The sequence below is a fragment of the Lineus longissimus genome, chromosome 2 (genome assembly GCF_910592395.1).
Source record: "Lineus longissimus chromosome 2, tnLinLong1.2, whole genome shotgun sequence".
NCBI lineage: Eukaryota > Metazoa > Nemertea > Pilidiophora > Heteronemertea > Lineidae > Lineus > Lineus longissimus.
In genome coordinates, this window is record NC_088309.1 from 4534106 (window position 1) to 4559717 (window position 25612).

General features: G+C 41.6%; 4 protein-coding genes across 8 annotated transcripts; 2 read left to right on the forward strand and 2 right to left on the reverse strand.

Annotated features, from left to right (window-relative positions):
* Positions 1-1099: 1099 nt before the first annotated feature.
* On the reverse strand, positions 1100-4136 carry LOC135483685 (uncharacterized). Its single transcript, XM_064764682.1, has 6 exons — positions 3971-4136; positions 3182-3325; positions 2556-2654; positions 2036-2233; positions 1701-1847; positions 1100-1426 (listed from the first exon to the last, which is right to left on the reverse strand). The coding sequence occupies exons 1-6, from the start codon at positions 4133-4135 to the stop codon at positions 1238-1240; spliced, it is 942 nt and encodes a 313-aa protein (XP_064620752.1). The 5' UTR covers position 4136; the 3' UTR covers positions 1100-1237.
* A 459-nt stretch (positions 4137-4595) lies between these two features.
* On the reverse strand, positions 4596-15360 carry LOC135502763 (neuroligin-4, Y-linked-like). 3 transcript variants are annotated; one of them, XM_064795839.1, is made up of 11 exons: positions 14489-15360; positions 11725-11855; positions 10664-10773; positions 10156-10290; positions 9769-9916; positions 9411-9596; positions 8070-8263; positions 7530-7716; positions 7091-7275; positions 6306-6595; positions 4596-5975 (listed from the first exon to the last, which is right to left on the reverse strand). In XM_064795839.1, exons 1-11 carry the CDS (start codon positions 14518-14520, stop codon positions 5570-5572), a joined length of 2004 nt encoding a protein of 667 aa, XP_064651909.1. In that variant the 5' UTR covers positions 14521-15360; the 3' UTR covers positions 4596-5569. The 3 variants fall into 3 exon arrangements, with proteins under 3 accessions (XP_064651909.1, XP_064651919.1, XP_064651928.1); XM_064795849.1 differs by lacking the exon at positions 14489-15360 and adding an exon at positions 13319-13554; XM_064795858.1 differs by lacking the exon at positions 14489-15360 and adding an exon at positions 12012-12188.
* Positions 15361-16003: 643 nt separating this feature from the next.
* LOC135502807 (uncharacterized) lies at positions 16004-19591 on the forward strand. Its single transcript, XM_064795914.1, has 6 exons — positions 16004-16222; positions 16798-16941; positions 17342-17446; positions 17727-17933; positions 18151-18297; positions 18585-19591. Exons 1-6 carry the CDS (start codon positions 16064-16066, stop codon positions 18762-18764), a joined length of 942 nt encoding a protein of 313 aa, XP_064651984.1. The 5' UTR covers positions 16004-16063; the 3' UTR covers positions 18765-19591.
* Positions 19592-19666: 75 nt separating this feature from the next.
* On the forward strand, positions 19667-25467 carry LOC135502772 (angiogenic factor with G patch and FHA domains 1-like). Of its 3 annotated transcripts, none has more exons than XM_064795888.1 (11): positions 19667-19800; positions 20110-20514; positions 20700-20828; positions 20968-21210; positions 21609-21678; positions 22888-23048; positions 23322-23423; positions 23779-24027; positions 24477-24607; positions 24770-24872; positions 25066-25467. In XM_064795888.1, exons 2-11 carry the CDS (start codon positions 20149-20151, stop codon positions 25405-25407), a joined length of 1896 nt encoding a protein of 631 aa, XP_064651958.1. In that variant the 5' UTR covers positions 19667-19800; positions 20110-20148; the 3' UTR covers positions 25408-25467. The 3 variants fall into 3 exon arrangements, with proteins under 3 accessions (XP_064651958.1, XP_064651941.1, XP_064651949.1); XM_064795871.1 differs by lacking the exon at positions 21609-21678 and adding an exon at positions 21736-22462; XM_064795879.1 differs by lacking the exon at positions 21609-21678 and adding an exon at positions 21736-22084.
* Positions 25468-25612: the final 145 nt, after the last annotated feature.

The following is a 25612-nucleotide window of genomic DNA, read 5'->3' on the forward strand; positions in this document are numbered from 1 at the left end:
TCACAGTATGCCTTGTTTATATCATAAATAAGGATAAAGATGGTTGCTCGGTGACACTAATTCGCAAAGAAACCCGGTGCATTTTTTAAGAGTTTTTTGCTATAGCCTATGACTTCCAAATTATATATTTTTCTCACGTTTTATTTCAGATCATCAATCGAGGCCTAGGCGTTGCGTACGGACAAGCGCTCGTGTTCTGGGGACTCGAGGAGATTGGACAGGTAAATAATCATTCAGTGTTTCACACTGAGATTTATCCTCCCCACGTCAGCGAAGATCGATCAACGACTGACTGGCGAACCCCGGCCAGTCGAGTAAGAGTATCGGCTCTAATCCACTCTGCCCGTTGAGGGACGTCGCATCATTAAAAAATCGATGTATTCTACCCTTTCAGATAATGATCTGGGTGAGCGTTGTCCTCCTACTCGTTGCCCTCCTTGCTTTTGGAATAAGCATCGCCCTGATTGTCATCCCCAGTAAGATTCTCTGCTGTGGCGCACCCGTCCAGCCCGCGAGGGGCGTTGTAGTCTCACAACCGCCATGGCAGCAGACACATGTATCACATATATCCTAATCCGTCAGAGAGGAATTAACCGGGATGCATCACAACGAGTTTCTGCCAAGGAATAAGACAATCTGTGATGACACCGGTGTAACATTTTTGATTGTATCCGTGCCTCGCTGTTCCCAAACAATCAACGAATGATTGACAACACTATGGAATGAGAACACTGGAGGACAATGCATTGTTGTGTGCAATACTGTTAAATCGCCTGATCCGTCCCATAACATCCTTGTTTTAAATAATACAAAATGTCATTCATAATGGAACTTCTTCATCATTAAGCAGGTTTCGCAACCCTTACGAACACCGAAGAGCCGTTCGAAGGTCTGTGGTGGCATTAGTTTATGCGTGATTAGTACATGTACTTCTTACTTTCGTCGTTCGTGACCCTTGTAAGAGTTGCGAAACCTGCCTAGTACTGATCATATCAATGCATTTTTATCTGCGTTGTCGATGTGTTCGCAATTTGAAAAGCATGATGTCACAAAGTGTGTTACTTTTACGATATATTTTAATCTTGCAAAAAAACCCACATTTTACTGCATGTATGACTGCATGCATCTTTTTCCTTCATATTTCGGTAGGGACTTAATTGCTGACCGATGACATGAGGCGACAGCAGTGACTTCTGCAAAACGGTCAGATTCTGCCATATTCGTATACACGTATACATCACGGTTTCTTTTTTGTATCCGGCAATTTTTCATTCGATTTTATCTGTAAATTGTCCAAACGATGCAAGGCCAGAAAACTGTTCATCGCCAGAAAGACACTGGCTGCGAGAGTTGGGGAGCATTCGAGTACATGAATCTTGCCTGTCATGACGTGAGAAAATTGAGATAGACAGCCAAGAAAAATCAACTGAAACGAATAAAAGTAGAAATTATTCTTATGTCTTGTATCTTTGAGTAGGCCTTTTGAAAACTTAGGCTTAACTTCTTATCAATTCGTAGGAACAATATCATGTATGGCTGAAGTTTTGAGAGTGGAGAACGGACCGCCGGATTACAGCTGGGCATGGTGATGTGACAAAAACCCATGTTCGCATGATGATGATCAAAGCACGATATAGGGTGGATTCAATTGCCTAAATGTCACTCATAATGGCACTACTGAAAAAAAATCATCAACGTACCACAAGATGCGCCTTGAAGACACCGGCTTGATCTTTGAGATGTGTGAAGTTCTTCGAACTGTCCGCTGCCCAGGCTTGGGTCAGAAAGAAAGCCCCCGCTAACTGGTAGGCGAATTTCTCCACGTCGTCCATCAACAGTTCATGTTTCTGAAATATAAGCTTAAATCCGTAAAACTAGGTACCTTAATAATTAGAGTACATGTAGATCGGCAACGTTCGTCGCTGGTCCTCGTATGACGATCGCTGCTAGCAGTTTGGTTGTGACCACCGGTTTTCGTCGTCCTGCGCATAGACTGGTTATCGTCTTGAAAAATTACAATGGCAGATGTACTCACCGATGTTCTTATCATGTCCGGATTGGCGATCATGAATAGCGAAATAAGGAAGGTGGAATAAGTCACTATCGTCCGATGGATCGTCATGCGGTTGTCACTAAGACCGGAAGACTTGGACTGAAGCGCCGGCTTGCGCAGGAATTGGAGGACAGTGACGAGGAACCATAACCCCATCCCGATGTAGAGGACCCTGTTAACCTGAAAATAATCGAACTCGGAATGTGCTAGCGACTCTCAGTCGTAGGCACACCCAAGACGACACGGTGCCGTCCGGTGTGCACAGCGTTTGCAGCATAATGATGTTTTGCTCTGTCCCGTCTTCGCCAGCAGGAGAAAGGAACACCTCTACATCCAATATAACTATGCAAAAAACTATTTTCAAAATGTGCCTTTTTGTAGTCTCAGAGTATCTATCTTCCGGTGCGCGTATGTCACCTCGCAAGATTGTTTATTTCTTGGCCATGTCTTATTTTCAATTAGAGATACATTGTATTTGATTTAACATATATTTTGTACTTACTTCTGTGTTGAGAAGGACAATAGGCCTTTCACCGTGTTCGAGCTTATAACTCTGGCTGTAATGGAAACAAGCCAACGCCATCGCTTGAGCCAAAGATGTCTGAAGAAATAGAATTAATGATTTTTACACAAAAAAGGGTTAAGGCGTTTCGTCATTACTCGACCCACGCCACGAAGTTCAGTTTAAGCAGCAGAGCAAAGCAGGAACCTTGGATGGCAATGTTATCCCTGCTGAAGAAGATGTCCTTCCATGGTGCTTGGAATATAACATAGGCCCTTCACTTGACGCAAGCTTGTGGCGAAAGGAGTACATCTTATATGATTTTTTGCATATACATGTATGTAGACGGGATCCTGACCATCAAGGATTTCACAACGCTTTTTGCTCTTTGAAATATATCAGTAATACCAGCCAATAATGAGTTGAGATAGTCACAACACTCACACGCGTTGATACGCTGCGACCGGAAATTCTTTCAACAGGAAAAGGAAATTACGAATGACTATGGAAAAAACATGAGATTCAATACGTGTGCTGGTCGTTTTCCGCTGGCTGTTTTTACTCTTGGATCATCGAACCACAGCACACGCAGATTTGGGATCACCGTGATACCTAATACACCGTACCTGTGCTACTTGGCTGAGAAGCCACCCCGTCACACTGTCGTCGTCCGATTTTCTCAAGAAAAAGAACAGTGCGACTGTTCCAAGGAAGGCTTCTCCTTGATGGCTGTAGGCGACAAGATGTTCAGGTCCTGGACTACCGCTCACCTGCATGCAAAAGTGGAAATAATCATACTTGGTAAAGGGGAAAGAGGTGGGACAATGAAGCATTACTTTGGTTGTATTCAGACTCTCTTGTTGTCCTATAGTCAGGCACTCTGGTTGTCAACAAGGGAAGACCGTTTGGTCCATCCTCGAATTCCAGGGTCATCCAAACTCAGTCATCTCAACTTGCATGCTGTACCGAGGTACACGTACACGTAAACGCCCTGCCGCTCAGGACGCGTTTTCAATTCAAGATGTGAGATAGACGGCTCAGTTAAGTTATTCCGCTGCAGTGAGTCCGGAAAATCTGATTGATTCTTTTTCTCGGACGTACTGTAATGGGGTTCGGCGCTTTGGCCGGCTGTGACCCTGATTTTTCAGGCCTATATAAGCTTACATAATTATTCACCAAATACCAGCAAGTATACGACGACCTTCATACAGGTATATGCATTATTGTGACAACTTTGTGCACAGATTTTATCAAAACCTAGCATGAATGTTGGTACTGCTTTCTGGGATCATAGAATCGGCAAAAGTCGATAAAGACAGCATGCTTGATGGTTTCCAGACCAGTATATGACAGCTTCTCGACAACTGTATGTCAGAGAGACACATTTACTTGACACTTGTAGAAGGCCTACCTACCACAGACATTGTCAGCATCAGTCCAGGGACGGCATAGAATCCCACTCCATAGATGAACAATGGAATAGCACTCAGCATCAAGAAGTGACGCCTGGTGAAGTAGAAGGTTGCAGCAGCGAATGCAGTTATTGAAACGCTGATAAGAACCGCATAAAATACGACCATGGCCACTGGGACGACCATTTTGAAACCCTCTGTGGCCACGTAAGACTTGAAACGTGCGTTCAACACAATCACCGCTTATTATAATGTCGACAGAGGATGATTCCCATCAACGCAACAATGACGATGTTATGCTATATCCGTCACACAGAAGATTATAGATGTACTCAGGCTGAGATTCAACCAGTACAACAGTGATGAAGAAAATCAGTCCGTGTCAACCTGCCAAGTTCAGAGCGACATGCGCCAGGTTTTGCTTAATCGAACCATCAGAGTTAATCGTGTAACGGAGTCCGGGTCGGCGGAGTGGATCAAGGCTTGAGGGTCAAGATGGGTTTGCCGTGATGGGTCACAGAATACTTATTTCAAGTCCGTGTTTATTTTGAATGGGTAAGGGCGGTGACCACCGTGGGGGATCCCCTTGTGGAATCGGGGCTGAGTAAATGAAACAACCTCCTCGGGATATTTACAAAACATTTTATTAAATATGTCAGATAAAAATTTGAGTACAATGGCTCTACTCCAAAGTCATGAATATAAGATAAAAAATTCTGTCGTATAGATTTTTTTCTATGGGATCAATACATGTGGGGGGGGGGCAAATTCTTTATATGAAACCCATATCAACAGAATTATAAGGAACTGTCAATGATGGGATCGTATTTTGGTCCATAAACATTTATCATACATATACATAGGTACTTTTGGCAGGCTGTGAGAACACTTTATATTGGTGACTTTAGAGTAGCACAAAACACGGACACAAGAATACATTCTACTATTCTATTGTCAGTGTATTCTAGCGTCAGTGCTCAAATTAAGGACGGAACATTACATTTCTTGGGAAGATCACAGTCACCATGTCGAACCCGCATCAATATAGCTACATGCTGTATTTATATAAACAAATTCGTTAACCTGGCAAAGCCAGATTCGTTTTGGATTCGCCAGTCGGTGGACGAGGGCAGTCGTGGTTGGATAGCCTTTGCTGTCAGTGAAGCGCAGATGCCCAAATTTGAACTCAGTTTTATTATACTCATCGCAACATTACTGTCGGGCAAATCGAACAGACCCCACCGCCTTTCCTACACGATGTAGGCCTCCGGCAACTACTTAATTGATAAGTGTGGTACACCATAGTATTATTTGCTACCCCTAAAGCTAACTGCAAGATATGTGGAAGATTTCGGAGTGATGGAACTTCCAACTCGAATTCATCCTGACCCTAATGTTTTTGACTCCATTATATATACGCGACCCGCCGGCACCTTTGTTACACTTCGTATGAAGGGAGACTACGGACGGAGTAGCCTACTGATAGTTCAGAGTGGTCGAATTGGGTAAGAAGAGATGGCAAAACCGATCAGTCGTGACTTTATAGATGACAGCACGACAATTGCGAGTCCATCAGGACGACTCCTCACCTACTTTAGAGTATCAATAACGACTATACCCGCTGTTCGTTTCCTCTGGCATTCTAACCGACAGATTCACCGTGCTCTCATTGTTCATCTGTTTAAGTTTCCACTTGGTTCTTCGCCTATTTGTAAACACCACTATTGAAAGAACCACAACGACACTACCCAATAGACCGCAATTGACAGCTACTGCTATCAGTTTTATCTGTAACTCCTTCCGTTCATTTTCAAAATTCATCGAAATTGATTCCCCCACTTTTACTTTTAAGGTAGGGACGAAGTCATTCCAAAAAGCCACTCTATGCGCTTTGTAATATTTGTAGATGGTCCAGCCGTCAGGTCCGATGAAGAGATATTCTGACCCATTGCCTAGATATCTCGACCAATTGATCCAATCTTTTTCCCTCCCATTGGGAGTTGGATTCCTGGAACGGATAAAGGGAGAAGAGTTAGAAGAGATTTCCACCAAGTCGTGTCTGAAAATGCGAAAACCATCTTCTCCCGGCATTCTGGTTGTGATTTTGTCCTCAAAGGGCGGATATTATCATCAACACCACGGAATAGAATATTAATAGATCAGGGAGGAATATCAAACCACGGTGGGAGAACACTTTGAACTTCAGTTTCCGATTACAGATCGAGACTTTGAAAGTAGAATCCACCAATCAACTCAAACTCGTCTTTCAGACCATCCGAGACAGGAACCAAAAACACTTTTCGCAAATCTTTTTTTGTAGCAAAATTATTTTACTCACCCTGACTTGGCGAAGTTGGTCCACCATTGCATCATCACCACACTGAACGTAATATCATGCTTTTTGTAGGTTATCTTCGCGGGAAAATGAGGATCGGTCGGTCTGAAGTAAGGCCCTCCAAAGACAAAGGGGAGTTCTGACTGGTGGTAGCTCCTGCTGGCTATGTATGGAGGGATATCAGTTGCGTTGGCTGCGTGATCGAATACATACATGTAGACTGGCAGATTGAGGTTTCTGAGTGCTTGGGCCAAATAGATGGTGGGTGCGGTGATTTGGACATCCGTACACAACTGCAGATGAAAACCCCGAAAGATACATGAACATGCATGAGATCTCCGTGTATTTATAAGATTTTGATATAACAAGGCATTGGTTTCTTTAGCCATGATGATGAATATGATGGCGTTGATAAAGATGCTGAAGATTGTGACGATCGATCATGACGTCCATCATCATGGCGCTGTAATATCTGTGTTGCCGTCTTGAACTTCATAATGATGGGTTATACGCCGGTTTCAATAAACGAACGCTAAATTTGAGTGAACACCTCATGTGCAACTGTCACCTACACTCCGGAGGCAGTGGACCGGTCTTGTCCCTCACCCTAACATGAGACAGTATGAATATAGGATGACGAAATGGACTATCCCGGGAGTCTACAGTCACGGCCCGCCACGGACCGTTCACTTCTTCCGTCGGACTATACCTAGGAGCGGTCTCGAACGGCGTATCTATAGCGCCTTTGATTGGTCAAAATGGAGGGGAAATGAAGAGTTTACCCTTACTTGCACAAGTTGATATCGGTTAGATAACCGTATATCCACGGTAGAGCTTCTTTCATGGTCCGTGTACTCAAATCGCGCGTCGTCCAGGACATATGTATTGTTCGACAGGCTGTATCTTTCCGAGAGAAGATAGTTGACCGACTGCTTGAACTGAGTATCATTGAAACCTGTATTCAGGTCCACATCTGAAAACAACAAAAAAACGATGAAAAGTTGTCCGAACCCAAAGTAGATAATATTAACCAACACCACACGTTTAATACAAATTCACTAACGGGACATATTTCGAAGAAAGTGTTCAACTAAGTGTTTTCCCGAGAGCAAACTTAGAGGTGAACCATTTTTCGCCGGCAAGTCAAGGTCCGTGTTTTCCGAATTTTAACCATCATTCCAATTGAATTAACAAGTATATATGTAATATAATATATACGTTGCTTACCCTTCCTGAGCTTTGGCGCCACGATATATCCAAGCAGTGGTGCACATTCGTCCTTGGTCATCCCTATAAGTACCGGGACGTTATGGACCTTGTTTGCATCCTTTAAAAGGTCGTCAACTAGACCAGGTAGGACATTACCATCTACCACTGGGATCAGTCTCTCTGGCGTGCCGTACAGTCTTGGTACCTGAAGAAAGATGGTTGCAATTTCAAGGAAACGACGGATAACGAAATGATGCCGCGTCTGGACGAATGTAGACGAGCAGAGAAACTTGCCATGCCTGCTATAACTGTTTTATTACGCACCGCCATAAAACACCAATAGTGGTGAGGATCTTTGATTATATACTGTTGTAGGCGATGGCGTGTGTCCTGGGTGGCGAGAAACAAGCAGGGCCAAGTGCCTTGCACAAAGACACAAAGACGAAAGAGCAGTGAACCTTAGTCTGAGAGTCGAACTCAAGCACACGACCCGGCGCTCTAACCACGATGCCACTGATCTTCCTCGACTCCTTCCACGTTGAAAACTAAAAAGAATACCTCAACTGCAAGTAGTTCCTTCCACGTGATCTTCCTCATGCATTGAATGACATCACCAAATGACTTCTGCGTGCAGTTACTTCGCCGTGCAATCGTCATGGCGTGGTTTCGGAGAACTGCGGGCGTAGTACGGTGATGCGCCCATAAAGAGTTCGTGATTGGTCCACTCTGAATGATGGCACGATGGAATAACCCTGAAATAAAGGAAGTGCAAAGATAATTTAATATACACTGGTAGAATGTAACGGGCCAACTCTTATATGATATGACGGTGTTTAAATAACCATAACTTACTCAAGTGCTTGATCAAAGTACTGCATTAAAGTACGTTGGCCCGGTGTGACAGCGGATATAGTCCCCCTGGAGTCATAGTCCGGTAGCATTGTATTTGACCAATTAAGCAGCATGATCTATTGTACCGCTAACCCTAACCAAAACATTTAGCAATGCGGGCTATTGTTACACGGACTATCAGCCCTAGGACTACTATCCCCGCCACACCTGGGCATTTTGTTGCCAATGCTGACATCATTTCCGAATACTGTTCGGCCCAAATGGCCCGCTTGCCAATATTCTCCCTTTAAGATGCTGTCCATTCACTATAGATAAACAATGTGATTCCAATCACTATGTAAAGGAATTAAAGGAAGAATGTAAGTATCGAGCTATGGCGATGTTGTTGTACGCAAAGAAAATGCTGATTTCTTCTATGATGATTCAGGTACGTACATTATTATATTTTCCTCATCTCCAACTGGTGTATATAGGCAAGGTAATTACAATCTTGTGCGTGGGCGAAGAGTAACCGATTTTATTATATTGCCCTCCTGCTTTGAAGTATATTGGCAGTGAATCATAACTTGACTAGTACATGTATATGACGATCATGGCACATTAGTTAAAGATGGGAGAGGGCACCACCCTGGCCTGTACCTGCAGGGTATACTGACTGCGTCTTTCGTCTTCCTACGAGCTTTTAATTCAGATGACGATGGAAATGATATGGAGAGGTAAATCCGATGGTAAGCCAGCATCAGACATCTTAACCCCCAATGTATTGACATTGCTCAGCTTTCAGACAACGCGCATCAATATAGGCGGAGGAGGCAATACCGCCGGAAGTTCAGTATGGCATGAGACAGCGCTTGCAACAAAGTGACTGTTGATTGCAGTCTCCAAAGCAGGCAGTAGGACCGCCACATCACACTAAATATCAATGTGCCGGAGAATGTATATGTGATATCTATACACTGTTTAGGATTTTTGACTGACTTGGCCAACAGCAAGCATGGGAGAATGGCTATAGATGCGGTGATGTCGCAGCTGATGATTAACCCTTACCAGCTGATGGAGGAGAGAGAAGATGGATCCCAACACTGGAGCCACCGGCACTGTTACCAAATATGGTAACCTGTTGTGGGTTGCCTCTAAATGCCCGGATGTTGTCAGCAGTCCACTTTAGAGCCATTGTCTGGTCTTGGATCCCGTAATTACCCGGGAGATCATCGTCACCAGTGGTCAGAAAACCTAAAAATATATTGGTTAATTAAGGACATAGCAGTTAATCATCATTACGCTATAAGATTGTGTGGGATTGTCGTTGGACGAGGCCAAAGAAGAAAAGAAGCGCATTGGATTGAGGTAGAGACGTGACTTGTTACATCGTCCATGCATGTGAAGTTAGTCGAAATTTCCTTACCGAACACTCCCAGACGGTAGTTAATGATGACGACGACTACCCCGTGTCGTGCCAAGATGTGACCCGTGTAATCATTAGCCGTCCCTGCGATGTAGGAGCCACCGTGGATGTAAACCATGACAGGGTAGGAGGCTGAGGAATCATTTGCCTGAAACATGCAATATTGATCATGAGAAAAAACGCCTTAATAGACGAGTTGAGATCGCAGTGAATAGTTTTGGAAAATGTATATCGTAAATAAATGTATTTTATGACGGTCATCACTGATCTCTTTTGGTGTTCTAAATTCCGATGACGGCCACCAATACCATGGGATGACACTTTTTGGTTTCTATCCCTTCTCGGTGTAAGGAAATAGTAGAGGATTTTTCACGTAAGCATACGTACTTGGAATGGAGAGTATACGTTGAGGTAGAGGCAATCCTCATCGCCAGAAGCGGTGGTATTAACTGTCTGAGGACAAACTGGTGGTAGGACGGTCGCATTGCGGGTACCACCCCAAGCTGTCTTTGACTTTGGAGGCTGAAGAAGGAAAGATACGAATTGTAAACATATCACTACTGTGAAGTGGCGGGCAGTTGATGACTGATTTGAAAGTGCTTGTTCCTTAGCGTCATAGGCATAGCTGCCGCTATCTCCTCATGTGATCATAAAAAGATGGAAAGATGGTTACTAACTGAAATCCGGTGTACCATGTGATGGGGATGTTCTCAATATTTCAGTGTTTCCATACAGTACAATAGACAGTGGAGTTATAGAGACTGTCTCTTTTTCAAAAGGGAGAAATACAGAAAAATGTCAGGTTTCATATCTTCCAGCAGTGTTCCCAAACAATGAGGGCGTGGGGAGAGCACAGATTCGTTTGGTGCGCATTATACAATGTTATATTACTCACACTGAAGCGTCGGTCTCCAAGCGGAGGTTCTGCGAAGGGAATGCCAAGAAATATATCAACCGTATCAATGCCTATACCAATCTCCACCTTAGTGGCCCCTAAATCAATACCTGAAAATATGATTATAGATTGAAGTTGGATTAGCTGAGTATTGGCAGAAAAAGGCTTGTTGATGAAGTCATCTGCTGTTTTAATCAAACAAGAAAACACTTTACAACTTGGAAAACATCTGGGAGCCAGTAGCAAAACAACCTTTCTAAGCTAAACACCCTCTTGTTTTTTGGTTGAGTTTTACACCTGGTTATAGGCGAATGGAGGAAAAACTCCTTGACATCCGCAGACAGTAATGAAAGGTATAACTTTCCTTGCTGGGTATAAACACGAATTGATAAAGACTGCGGTTTAAACCATTTGCGAAATTTTTGAATCAATCTTGTTCGACAAGAATCAATCGAGATCGAAATGTCTATATCCGCAGAAATAACTCTTAAATGTGTCGACAGTATAATCCGTTCTGTCCAGTCATGGTGCAGTCTTTCATGACTTAAAGACAAAATATAAATGGAAAAACGTAAGGCTGTCATTTTTGTTCAACTTCTGGTTGATTATGAGATTCATGGCTTTTTCCGCTCTGCCATATGCGAGGGGCGAGTGTATTGAAAAGCTGGTATACGAGAAAGTCGATCGTCTCAATAAATCTACATGTATACCTATAAATAGTTAAGTTGGTGGTTTACCTTGGCACATCGTTGCATGTCTGGCAAACCATGAAACGTTGCATTTATTACCCAATCTTTCTCCAGGTACGATCCATATAGTATAAGAATCTCTGTATTCCTAATAATATTTTAACTCCATTCCTAATTAACCATCCATGCATTTCATATCAAAGGTTGGGGGCTATAGGTTGGGAGCTATAGGGGGTTAAATTGGTTGCCCTGATGAAGGTTAGGCATCGACTCGAGATTATAATGCTGCTGCACCAAAAATATGGTAATGTTGAAAGATCAGTCATTATTTTTCGTGGGTCGCATTATTTAGTATAATATACATGTACTTACTATCAATTTTATCTGTTCTTCTTCTCCCCCTTATTTTGCCAAGGGGTGTTTTCACGATGACGTCATCCGTTGGCATTGGTGACGTCACCAGGCAGTGGATGCAGGAAGCAGCAAGGGTAAAGTAAACGAACCTAAAAATACATTGGACAGTGCTACGATCAAGAAACGGAGAAAAACGACAAGTTTCAATATGAATAAGTAAAAAAAAAACACAACAATAATGACCCATTTTATTCTTCATTCCTGGATTGATTGTTGCTGAGGCTGACGTTCATAATCCGTATTACCAGATGCCATCTCGTGCAAAAGCCGTTTTCACTGCAGTGTAAAGGACGTCTACGTATAGGCCCACTAAGTGAAAACTCCTATACTCTCAATTGCATTCTGCCCAATTGACACCAGATTATTTGATAATGCGCATGTATAGCATGTGGGGTTGAGGAATGTGGTTATTCATGCTCCGAGTTCTCACTGAGATAATGATTGTTTTGGCAGATGTCAAAAGGAATAAATACGTAGGCCTGAATATATGTGTCAGTCGTGAGTCAGAACAAATGAATCGGTGTAGATTCTGATTATGTATTAATTATCAGCAAATATTTTTAGAGTGTAGTGACTTATGTATTACACACTAGGCATTCACATTATGGGTGGTATAGTAGAGTATAGTTATCCCTTATTATCTGCAAGTTGAGTAATGTCTCATTCCGCAGATGAAATAAATATCATGCCCTGAATGTGCATATTATAGTGCATACTACAAAGTCTGTTTATAAAAATCAAATGAAAATGAAGTCCAAGTAGCCTATGTGACACAATGACACATGTAACCAGTCCAAATGCAACTTGACCAGGATCTCTCGAACCAATTGTCATGTTGTCATCATTTTCCTGATTACATCATAGAATATGTCATTATATATACATGTGTATCTTTAGTAAACGTCCTTATACAACTGATGGTTGGTCGCAAGATACAACAGTGATAGTTTCATGCTGAACCAGTGCCGTAGTAATACATTTCAAAAGACAGAGCATGAGGGAAGAGGCTGGCCCTAAATTACTTTGGCCGAGCGAAGAATGTTATAATGGACATCCTGTCCAGAACCACTGACAAAGAACTGAACTGAATCTCAACCTAAGTCATGGGTCAACAGAAAAACTCGCTTGACGTCTGTCCCCAGTGTCTCCACGAAGTTTTGATAACCGTAAGAAATTTAAAGCCAATTTTTGGTTGAGTAGTTGATACAGTAATGTATTGATAAATTGCTACCCCGATTGAAAAGAACACGATGTAACCAAGGCCCTTTGGATACACTCCGGACGCATGCAGTGGGCCTGATGCGACGTCCTGTCGCTCTCTGAGAGTTTGGTATCCTCAACACGCAATGGCTTATCAATCAGCCACCAGCATTCAGGCTATATTGGAGCAGACCATGAAGGATGACGAAATTGACTGCATTGGAGTCTACCTTTGGACAACCAATTAGCTAAAACCAGAAATAGTTAGTTCATATTAAGGTAGATTGATTAGGTGTTGGTATCCAGACACTGGTCAATGAAAAAAGCATGAGGAAATCTCCAGACCACTTACCGCCAGATCATCATTAGCCAATTAAGTGGAGTCAGAAATTCGATAGAGATCCTCTTGAAATATGCAAAAATATGCACCCCATCAAATGAGTAGGCCTAAGTGAGACCCTACCTCCGTGAAGAATTTTCATTGAATCACATTGTCATGAAATATCACGACATGGGAAATTACTCAAGGCTTCAGTATTACAATACTATAGTGTGCGGTAGGCCTTTATCCACGCAAGACCAGTCCATCACAATAAAACTACTTAAAAATACCATTCGCCCGATCCATTCAAGCCAACTGTGATCTGGGACACAGATCAACCCTCATTCAATCGAAGAAATATCTTGCATTACTAATATTTAAAAATCTATATGAAATTGAGTGGTTTGGTGCGTCAGGTTTCCATAGCCTGCGAACGTTGGTGACGAATTTGAGGTCGCGTGCTTTTTAACGCTTTGATAAATTATTGGAGCGTGCGACGACCTGACGGCAGCCCAAGCAGGTCACTGTCCCAGGAATGTGCCAAGATGCATAAATATTGTGTGGCGAAGCTTGATGAAAGAAATGATATGTTGAATTAAAACCTGGAAAGATATCCCAATATACCGATGTTGACTTTACTTATTTCAAAGCGCGTTTTTCATTGTTTTCAAAGTGGGCCAAGTATAGAATATGCAAGCAAACCTTGATGAAAGTGAGTAAACAAAAAAGAAAAGTGCGGTTTGATGATTTTGGCTACTAAAATTAGGCCTACCCAACCCACTAAGCGCAATGGTACTCAAGTATAGCCTATACATTGTAGTTCCATTGCCTAGCTGAGACGCCTCATATATTTGCCGCTCGATGATTATACCCGATGATTATATGTGTTATACTAGCTCGAACTAACCTACATCGTAGGAATAAACATCAACCCTGTTCGTTTAGGAAACCAATAGATTTAATATAAGACCAAAGGATACGATATTACAATTATATATTTGATAGAGCAGATACCTACATCGTAACATCATAAAGGAATAAACATCAACCCTGTTCGTTTAGGAAATCAATAGATTTAATCTAAGACCAAAGGATACGATATTACAGTTATATATTTGATAGAGCAGATCTAAGAGAAATATATAAAATAAGAGTAGATCAAGTGGTATGTCAATGGATGACCAAAAAAGTAACACTTACCAAGAGACTGTGTACATTTCGGACATATCCATCCATACATCTTTTCCGGTCCCTTTCTGCAAGAAGTCCAGAAAGCAAAGACTGAACAAACAAAGAAACAGTTCAGGAATTCTCGTGCAAACAATGTTATTAGGCCTACTGCAACTGCTAAACCCCCACTCCTCTATATATCTCCGCAGGGGGTTAGGAAAGAAACTCTGGTCAGTTTTAGCCAGTGCCGTAATAACGCTAATTCCCTCATCTTGTAGGTAGGTATCGCCTCTCAGCAGTTAGAATGCATGGTAGGTGCATAAATTCTATTGCTGAACCAGTTCTCCAGATATAAATCAGCTCAGCATGAATCCTTCCCCGATAACTTCGGGCATTGTAGCTAGATTGCTTTATTTAGTTCATGACTGAGTTTGACCAACTATGTATCATTATTGGCCATCATTATTACCGGATTCCATCCCATGGTAGGTGGAAGAGGAGCAGACGACACAGCCAGGCCTTGAAGAAAAATATGTAAGGAATGCAACAGTTAGCATTCATGTGCAGCAGCCTATGACCGCGACGGTCACAGTTCCATGTTGTCGCGCCTTGGAAGTATAACTCTGTGGGCGTGTTGTTTTGATATCTAGGTTTTTCCATGCGATTCGTTAGTCTGGCCTGCATGCATGTTTCCTATATCCACTCCAGACGCATTGGACTGGCCTCGGTCCTCACCATAAGGAGACCCAAGTAGGATAACGCAATGGGCTGCGCAGGGAGTCCAGAAACACACGAAACATGATAAACTTCATGGCGATCGGCGTTGTGCGTTGGGAAATCTCACGCCGATCACCCCGATATATCGTAGACTCCCGGGGCATTCCATTTAATTTCGTCATCGTGATCCTCTCTTCTGCATGAGGGACGCGTCGGGATGTATATATATCGTCTGGCATAAGACGCATAACAATGGCCGAGAAAATTTACCGGCGGACAGCATTGTAATAAAACAGTCGATTTGAAAGGAAAGAGTCCAATCTATTATCATTTTCCTTCACTGATATATAATAGGCCTAGGATTCATTTTGACCCTCAATGTATTGACATTGCAAAGCTTTACAGACAACGCGTGTCCTGAATTATGTATAAGGGAATGAAGGCAATACCGCACCGCTGGAACAGGACATACTGTTCTTGTGTTGGAGAAGCTTGTCCTTTGGTTGGACATGGTCCTGTTTCATGGGAAAGAATGAACGTGTTGGCCGATCGCTCATGCTGTGTTATCAAGATGGTCTTGTTGAATGCTGTAAAATCGGACTGGAACCGAGCCGACCGCTTGCCAATGCCTGCAAATATTTTGAAGGCATCATGTATATCCCACAAACCGTGGCATAGTTAAATCAACCCCCAGGATATAGGCCCAAATTCCCAGCTCAAAGCCTGAGATACGCCTGAATCCCAGGATCATGTGAAGACACAATAACAATGCAGACGAGATGAATGGCGGTAAGAGTGGAATAAAAGTAACGACGAAAACAACAACGCTGTGCATTGAGCACTAACGTCCTACATTGTTGCAGGACAAATAACGACAAATCATACGAAATGGAGCCCCTAGAAATCGCCCAGTTCGCTGCCACAATTTTGGCACTCGTTGCCTCTGCATTTTTGGACAGAAAAATCTTCATCTTAATGAATTTTGCACTGTTGACTTTTTGGGGCATTATTTGCATGTTGTTTCCGAAGATGTTGCTAGAGATGCATGTAGGTATCAGGAGGACAAATTCAAGGTTACCTAATTTACACCAATGAATTACAGTAGTGTAGTGTTAATTTATTAGTTTATACCAAAATGCTGTAAAATCGGCTAGGAGCTGTCCAGTCAATAAAAAACTGTCCATGAAAGGGTTCGGCCTAATATTTGTATCCAACCAATATTTATGTTGTTGAAGGATAGGCTCCAGATTCTTGCCTATCATTTGTACATAACAGTGCTCTATAACAGGTCTGTGACTCTGTATTTCGTTCGATCATTGGCCATAAACTATTGTCACAGATGTTGTGGTTACTTTGTTGTATTGATTTTTGAAAAAAACTTCAAATTGAAATGGTTTCTTGAAAATTCATAAAGCTAATTGGGGTGCTTTGATGTGAGACTGAGAAGCCCCCCTCCCCCCTCAAATGACTGTAGTAGGCCTATTTCTCAAGATTTCTCTCAAAATTCTTGAACATCAACCAAAATATAGTATTCCTTTTTTTATTATTAAAAAAAAATTCAACGTTGAGCTTTTTTGGCTGTTTTCCTCTACAATTACAAATGTATGACACATCATTTTCAGTCTGTTGGAAAACCCACCAATTGGCATGTGATGACTATGCAGTTACTGGGCTTGGTTGTGTTCATAACTGGTCTGGTCTTCTGGTTGTACAGAAACTCATCTGATGAAAGAGTGAGCAAGGCTTTGCTCTCTCTTATGGCACAGGTAGGTTTGTCTTTTTCTCGGTCCACAGAACTGCAGCTCTCTTTTTTACTGTCTTATTTCTGCATTTTATTCCTTACTCTCAATACCCCTGGTTGTTTCAACTTCCTCTGGAGGTACTGATCTCCTACAACATGCTGAGACTACTAATCATTAATCCTCGTGACTGTTTGGTCCACATTCGAACAAGTGGAAGGTTTTATCTAACATATTCATTATAGTTATTTACAACGCTCAAAACAACAGTCCCTTACATCTAATGAGGAAATGTTGTTAGAAATGAATTGACCAGGTCATTTTTCTTCCATTTTAGAGACCAAATTTGAATGTTCACCAGATGCTGACTAAGATAACCAGTTTTTTGCTAGTTTTATATATGCATGATTCTCAAAATATTTTCCAGTCATTGGTGTCTGAGCTCATTGTCATAGTTTTGGCCAAAAAACAACTGGAGAGATCAAAGCCAGGCAAGGATGAAGTCTTCTCCAAAGCCCTTGTGGACAACCAGGTATATATTCTTTCAAAGGACCCAGGCATCTGCTTTGATTTTATGAGTTTACAGATGAAATTGATCTTCATGGAAGGATGTCAAGACAAAGGAAGGCTTTTATGATGTTGCCTCTTAACCACTGATGTCACTCTTCGTCATTAGAACATCAAGAGGTTGTCTTTTGGCAAGATAGTTTCCCGTAGAATTTGAAATACACTGCCTGCAATTGCTGTCCCTCTCCTCTGTTTGCTCCAGGGTGCATGCATTTATCCTATATAGTTTCTCACTCTTCTTCCAGCAAATGATGTTGATTTGTGCCGTGCTGGTCCTGTGGTTAATTGTGATAGTAATTCACTATCTTCGAAGTCCACAGGTGAAACCGACTGTTCCTTACCAGTATGACCGCCAGCTGAACGCCCACCAGTCGATCCAATATTCATTTTGTTTTGTGGCATCATTGATGTGCATTATTGCTCCCGAGGCTGCGCTTGGCCTCTATGTTAAGGTTGGTATCGCCCCCTCCAAATTGGCACGCCATTGGCATTAGATGTTTCCTCGGTGTAGAGATTAGTGCAAGGAGTTGAGTAGTCTTATGAATTGGAGGGAAATCTTTCATTGATAAATCTATCGCTAGTTGAGGGCTTCTCAAACAGTAAGTCATGTGAGCTCACAACACTGGCATATTTGATAACATCTGTGACATCTTCCTCTTTGTATTTCAGAGTGGCCAAATACCCTTTGATTCAGGTTTGAAGCTGCCTATTCAATTGGCCGGCACCTTCATTTTGGCACAATCTGTGTTCATCATCAACTCAATGGACTTCATGGAAAAGGAGGAACAAGGGAAAGTCTTTCAGGCCAATTTTCTGGTAAGACTACAGATTCTGATGTTATATCTTCTTATCTTGATGTAAACTTGTTCAGGAGCTGTTTGCCTTTCTAGATAACCCCCTCCCCTCCCCAACAACTGTAATACTCGTGATAGTGATATTTAATTATAATTTCCAATCATCCCAAACCATTATTGTAAGGATTAAAGTCACCACCAGGTAAGGCCGGTATGTGATCACTTTGAAGGGACATTATGTTACTTGTTGGTCCTTGTCAACTGATAATGAATTGGACTTCTTGCATCTTGTCTTCTTTGTTCTTTCAGTTCAAGTTGATCCAGTTAGTGATGTATGTCGCTCACATTTTCCTGCTCAAAACGCTCTCGCTCATGGATGCCCTGCCAGTAGTGGTTACTCTGTTAATCATAATGGTCAACAGCGCACTTGGATTACGACGTTGTGGCATTGTGAACTTGGACAGAAAAGACTCGAAAAAGAGGCGATAGATGGTCAAGCAATATAACTCTCAAACGTGCATCAGTTGCAAAATTTAAGTCAAAGGAGATCTTTGGCAGCACAGTGGGAGCAGAACTGACAGTTTTTCACAGGTTTCATCCCAAACTCCCTAAAACCTATCACTTTGTGAACATTACTTAAAGGGGGACATAGGCAGGAGCTACATGTAGTGATCAAATTGGTGGTCTTCAGGTGACTTATGTGCACAGTTTTGAGTTAGGGGATTGGGTTGTATTTGATTCAGCGATACAATATTCCTCAGTCAAGCCTGAATAATGTCAATGTACTTAAAGGTATAGAAGAGACCCCTGTCGGCAATTTCGTAAAATTCCACCTTACCTACCAAGCTCTTGCCTAAAGACTCCTTTTGATGTGTACTGGGGTTCCAACTTAATTCTTCCCACCAATCATTTAGGTTTAACGCTATTACATGTAGGTTCATGATTCTGACTTTGAAACACAATTTGTAGGCTGTCTCATTCTGGGGGTGTTTTGTATACTGTTGTCAGTATTGACTCTGGGCTTGCTTGTTGTATGATACGTATTTCAAAACAATGTGTCTAATAGCAAAAGTGTGTTTAAACAATTACTGCCAATAAAATTTGGAGGGCCTGCTGCATGCAGGATTATTTGGAACTGGGTTAAGGGAAAGTATGTCCTTAACCAAGTAGACTTTGTAAAGGCAGCATTTTTGACCAATCTTTTATGTTTTTTTGCATGACCGTATTTTAGCTTAGGTTTATTATGATAGTCTTGAGTAGTCATCCTTATGTTATAACCATGTCGTTATGAATAAAACCGATGAACTTCCAAGTAATCATCCTCTGTTTGTTCTTTCAATTATTGGTGAAGACAGCCTGGCTACCAAGGTTCTACATTGTACTCCTCTATTCATGTTCGCGGTTCAGGTGGAATCTTACAAATCGCGGGTACCGACAACCACAACATACCGAAAGAAAGGAGAATTTACGGAAAGAATATCCCCTCAAAGTCCTTTATTCCTTGGTAAAAATGTTATCAAACTAGGTTGGTTATTAATTTATCCTATGAAGATTGTATCGTCACTCACGAAATATATCAATTGGCTGCAGTTGTTGAGATAAATAGCCTTCTAATGTCCCTTTTTTATTGCTCAAGAAGTTTCATACAGGGTGTGCCATAAAAAAGCAAAATACAGTGTGCATCTCTTGATCAAAGCCTGGCACTGGCTATCAAATCACATTATAAGCTTGTCGATCTTTGACAGTGCCTGGAAGTGCCCATGCTTGGAATATGGTAGTCACGCCAACGGTGTCGGCGTCCTGTTCCAGAAATTTTACATCTTATCTTTTCCAGATGGCCAGGCCAGGGGAGGAGTGATAACATTTGACCAAAATGTCTGAAATTGAAAAGCTGCAAGAAGAAATCAACTTCTTGAAAAAGAAGCTGTTCAAGAGTGAGAGTGACCTGAAGGGCAGTTTGGAACGAGTTGCAAGCTTCCGGGAGAAATATGAGAAAGGATTGAGTTACAACAAAGAGCTGGAATCACAGTTGAAGAAGCTGAGCCAAGAGATTCAGCTATACCGTTCTAAAGAGAAAGATGGTGTCTCAATTGGGATTCAAGTGGCTGACTCCGACCCAGAACTTGTCTCCGCCAAGCTGGTTGTGAAAACTGATGCAGGGAGGATCCCCACTGATATTGACATGGCGCCTTCAGTTCCTGTAAAGGCAGAGGTGGAAGTCAATATTGCCGATAAACAGGTGAAAATACTGGATGAGTTCTAAGTAGACTTTGTGCGGTGTTGTTGAGGCCTCTTCCCTGTGGTCAATGTCACTCACTGTATACAATGCTACAATGTACCTTCTTTACCAAAGGTAGATTTAAAGAAGCCATGTTTCCTGTCTTGCTATCAAAGTGCTTTTGTTTATTGTTTATTTTTCTCTAGGTTGAACCAATGTCTCTTGCCGAGAGCCTGAAGGCAGCTGCTGAGGAAGTGGTCCAAAATAGTGGTTACGTGTTTGATGAAAAATCAGGGATGTATTATGACTACAATACAGGATATTATTATGACAACGTAAGTCTAAAAACAGTGCAAATTGTCTGCTTGAGCAATAGAGAGAAAGAACTCTGGTTCTTAGCTGGGGCATGGGAGTTACGCATACATGAAATGTTCAAATGCTGATACCAAGTCTTGATGACATTTTTCTTTGCAGGAAAAGGCCCTGTATTATGACCCAGCATCTGGAACGTACTTCTACTATGACCACGCTGCCTCTGAGTACAAGTTCCATTCTCAAGTAAGCGCGCATCAGTATACAACCGACAGTCATTACACTGACTTGGACGCTGCCAGTGGTGGGAAGGATGACAGTTCCAGGAAAGCTGATGGGAGAGAGAGGGATTTATTGAGCAGCAAGTCGCGACATCGAAGGAAAGCTGATGTTCCAGATGAGCAGGTAATTATTCTTTTTTATCTCAGATTGGATTATAGCAATCTCTCTAATGTTTGGAAATAGTCATTTTTTGTGAATTTGGATGTGATATCTTAGACAGCAAGTTACAAGAGATGAGTCCTGTTATTTACCATGCATCTGATTCTGGCTGGATATCTGACCTGTTTTACAGTCAGGGATATAATGACATATCCCCAAAATTTTGTTGATTTAAAATGTTTTGAGGCTGAGGAGTTGTTGAGTTTCATGTGACATTTCTCATTTTTGTGCTTGATACTAAGTAAAGAAGTGGGGCTGTAGTATTTTCAGCTATGGCATCTGTGACCTAATAATCCCTGGAATGATTATTGTGTCGAACGAGTTACATTCATTAAGTGATTCAGCTTTTTGTCCTTTGACAGGGGACCCTATGTGAGGTGACCAATGCTATGTCCAAGTTATATATAGAACAGGCACGCAAGACAGCTATAGGTAAACGACTTGTTTATTGTCATCCTCTTCGCTTAGTTCTTACTCGTTTGATTTTAGGAGTGGAATGGCAGGGAATTCAAACACAAGAAAAAGAAGTCCCACAAACGAGACGGAGAGAATGAAAAACATAAAAAGAAAAAGAAGAAGCGAGAGAGGAATGAGGATGATATACGGAGGCATAGAAAGAAGCGAAAACGAGAAAAGGAAGACAGAGATGAGAAGTCTTCGAAGAGGAAGAAGAAGAGCACCAAGCAGGAGAAAAAAGAGAAGAAAAGAGATAACACAGGAGAAAATGACAAGCAAGATAAAGTAGTGGGAATAGAACAGTCTGACAGTAGAAAAGACAATGATGATAATGATGCAGAGCCTAAATGCAAGGAAGCGTGTGATATTGACGATGCTAAAGGTAAAAGCAAAGATAGGGAATTTGGTCATCGTAAACTAGATAGAAGTAAAAAACGTGAGGAATTGATTAGTAAAAACTCTGGAAAAGCTGGTCATGATTATAAGGATTGTGATATTTTTGGAGACATTGTGCTCAAAAAGGAGAGTAAAACAGGACCGATGATTGTTGATGTTCATGACAGTCCTGAAAGAAATGAAAAGACTCCTCAAGTGGAACGGAAGGAAATGGAACTCATTGAGATCAGTTCCAGTGAGAGTGATCTAGAGGAAGGGGAGATTAGTGATATAACTACAATATCATCTTCTTCATCATCGGTGTCTTCTTCTTGTGAGGAAGAGTCTGATTTAGAAACGGATCCTCCAATGATTGTGGAAGAGGGTAAGCGCAGTACAGTCGGTCATCAGCAGGGTATCAGAAATCTTCAGGGAACTGTTGTGTGCAGTGTTAGGTGTTTGACACACAGTATATCAATGGTAGATTGTACTTATGTGACGTTATTTGATCTGATACCCCTCTGAACACGACTGGTATTATTGGTACATGTTGGCTGAGGATAAAATTGTTTTGAAATTCAGCATGCTTTTTGGTTGGTCTGAGGGCAGGTTCAAGACAAAGGAATGCAAAGTACCCAGGACTTCAGTTTCCACAAACTTTTTGTTGCAAAATTTCACATACATGTAATATTGAAATAACAATGGAGTTTTTTTACTACAATTGGTATAAATGATGACAGTATGATATAATGTATAATGATGTCGTCTTGCACTTCTGATTCTTATTCAAATTTTGTCTTGTTCTTTTAGAAAACAGCAAAGCCTGGCCGCCTTGTATCCGTGCCATGGTAAAGAGTTCAGATAAATTGGACCGAGGCAGCTTATTCCTGGTGACTTGTACTGGTGCTACTATTGGCAGAGAGAAAGATCTTGGCCATACTATACTCATAGAAGATGTCTTGATCTCCAAGGTGAGAATGTTAAGGTGGACTTCACTCGGGCATATTTTTTCACTTGTGAGAAGTGATAAGCTGCTGGAAGAATTGATTTTGGCCTTTCTAGATGTGTTGACGAAATATTATGCTCCAAACTTTTTCTTCTATGTCATTAAAATGTAGTAATTGGAATCACATACCAAGTTGACAAAGCTAAATTTTGATTTCCGTTTGCTATCTCTCTGTCCTGTCTATGCACCAGAATAATATTGGTTTTTATTAAAGGACTTATTGATTGTTTCATTTCAGATGCATGCTGAACTGAAGTACAATGAAGAGTTCAAACGCTATGTTGTGATTGACCATGCCAGTCAGAATGGCACGTTTGTGAATGGTGATCGTGTCTGTGAGGTAAGTAGCAGCCTTGCCAAACAAACAGATTCCTGCCACAAATTTCACTTTCTAAGTCTTGTTCATCTGGCAATCTAGCCATCTACATCTGCCAACATGCAAAACATGTGCAGCTTCTCTGTGTCGACTACATGTATAATGTAATGTTATGTAATGTATGACACATTGAATTTCATATTATCTATCCTACAATACATGTACATTGAACCAACTTTTGATTTACTACTGTGCATCATACTCTCAGATTGACAAGCCTTCAGCAAGCACACAGTGTCATCCCATGATTTGTAATCACTTCTTTACACGTGTAAAGTTTGAATGAGACTGTACATGTAAAACTCATTTTTGCTTTCAGCCAAAGGTGATGGGTGAAGCAAAGACATTGTTTCATGGTGATGAGTTGAGGGTCGGAAGCACCACTCTTGAGCTCCACATCCACCCTGGGACTGACACATGTGAGGGCTGTGAGCCTGGCCTGGTCCTAGCACAGATAAAACAGGAAGAAAAACATGCTGCTGCTGATGCAAAGGTTCTTGGTAAAGAAGAAAAAGAATTACTTCGGCGAAAACAGCTAAAAAATATTAAGAGAAAGTTTGGCCTTGAAGTAAGTACTTTTTAGTAATCAGTTTATTGATCAGTCAATAAAATTAGGTTGCAAATTGCAAGCAATATCTTAAAATTCATATTGACCCCAGGTAGTTGTACTTTCAAGAAAGAAATACATATACTTGAGAAACTGCTGTAGTGAATCTGGGCTCTCTGTGTGTTTGCTTATTGTTTATTGGTTGTTTGGCAGCTCTTTACATGTACAGCTGTACCTCTCTATTAAGGACACCCTAGAGAAAACTGCTGTCTCTACTTTGTAGAGGTGTCCTGATTACAGACGTGAAGTTGAATGGAAACGATCAGTGTCCCTGATAGAGGGAGTGTCCTGCTAAACAGAGGTATCCAGTAAGAGATGTTCTGCTGTATGTCTGTCTGTGGTAGTTTGGTGGTGTACTCTCTTGGTTTGCAGGGCCAAATCCGAATCAAATCCTTTACTTTGTGTTTCAGAACTTAAGCTATGTGGATGACATGTCTGCAATTAACAACCCGAAATACCAAGACAAGGCAACAGAGAGGAGAAGGACAAAAGGCAGTGATAATCCGTATCAGAAGGATGATGCACCAGCTTCAGTGGACAGGTAGGAATTCAGTTTCGTACGACTAGAAAGAAGTACATGTACATGTACATACATTTAGTTTTATACATGAAGATGCACACCAGGTTTTGGGGCCTATCGAGGGAATTTGAAGACCCTCGAATGTAAAAATTCATATTAACGTTGTTGTCCTTTTCATTGCAGAGCTATATCACATGAGAACAAAGGTCACAAACTGCTCCAGAAGATGGGTTGGTCAGAAGGAGAGAGTCTGGGAAAATCCAAACAAAAAGGACTCAAGGAACCCGTGAGTGCAGTACATGTAGTTTAGTGTGTTGTCAGTGGATGGAGACACTTGAGTTTTGGCACCTATGAAAATGGTTTTGGCTCACGTTGACAGATTTCGAATTTCAGACATGGTATCAAATAAGAAAATGACGTGAAGTATGGCCATGGCTTGTTCTAATTATCATCCTAACAATATTTGTTTTTGCCTTCAGATAAAAGTCAACATCCGAAGCACTCCCCAAGCTGGCCTTGGCTCGGGATTGAATATTGCAACATCCCTCGATAATGTGCATGATGTTAAAAAGAGGGAGCTTTGGTCGAAGATGCAACAGAGGTACACCAAAGTTGAAGGCCAGAAAGAACCAGCACCAGTATCTGATCATGGGGGTTGGGTCAGTGGTGGAGTTGTTATGGACGCTTCTCTAGATGATTCACAAACAGAGACAACTGCACAACCGGAGGACGTTAGTGGTGATGTTGATAAGGATTTAGGGGTTCAAGCAGGAACTTCTGGTGTTCTAGAAATCCAAGAAACAGACATCCTTTATTTGTGATTTGTGTAAGAACAGATGTATGTTACACATGAAGGAATACACTAGCGTCATTGTTTTTGAGGAAGGTTCTTTTTATTTTTGATAAACAGACTTGAAACAAGCTCAGAAGGATTAAAACAAGCTCAAGAGATCCTTAATGCCACTGAGTTTACTCTTGAAGGCTGTGTGCGGATCTGTGCATTTATTGTTGGGGAAAGTGGTCACC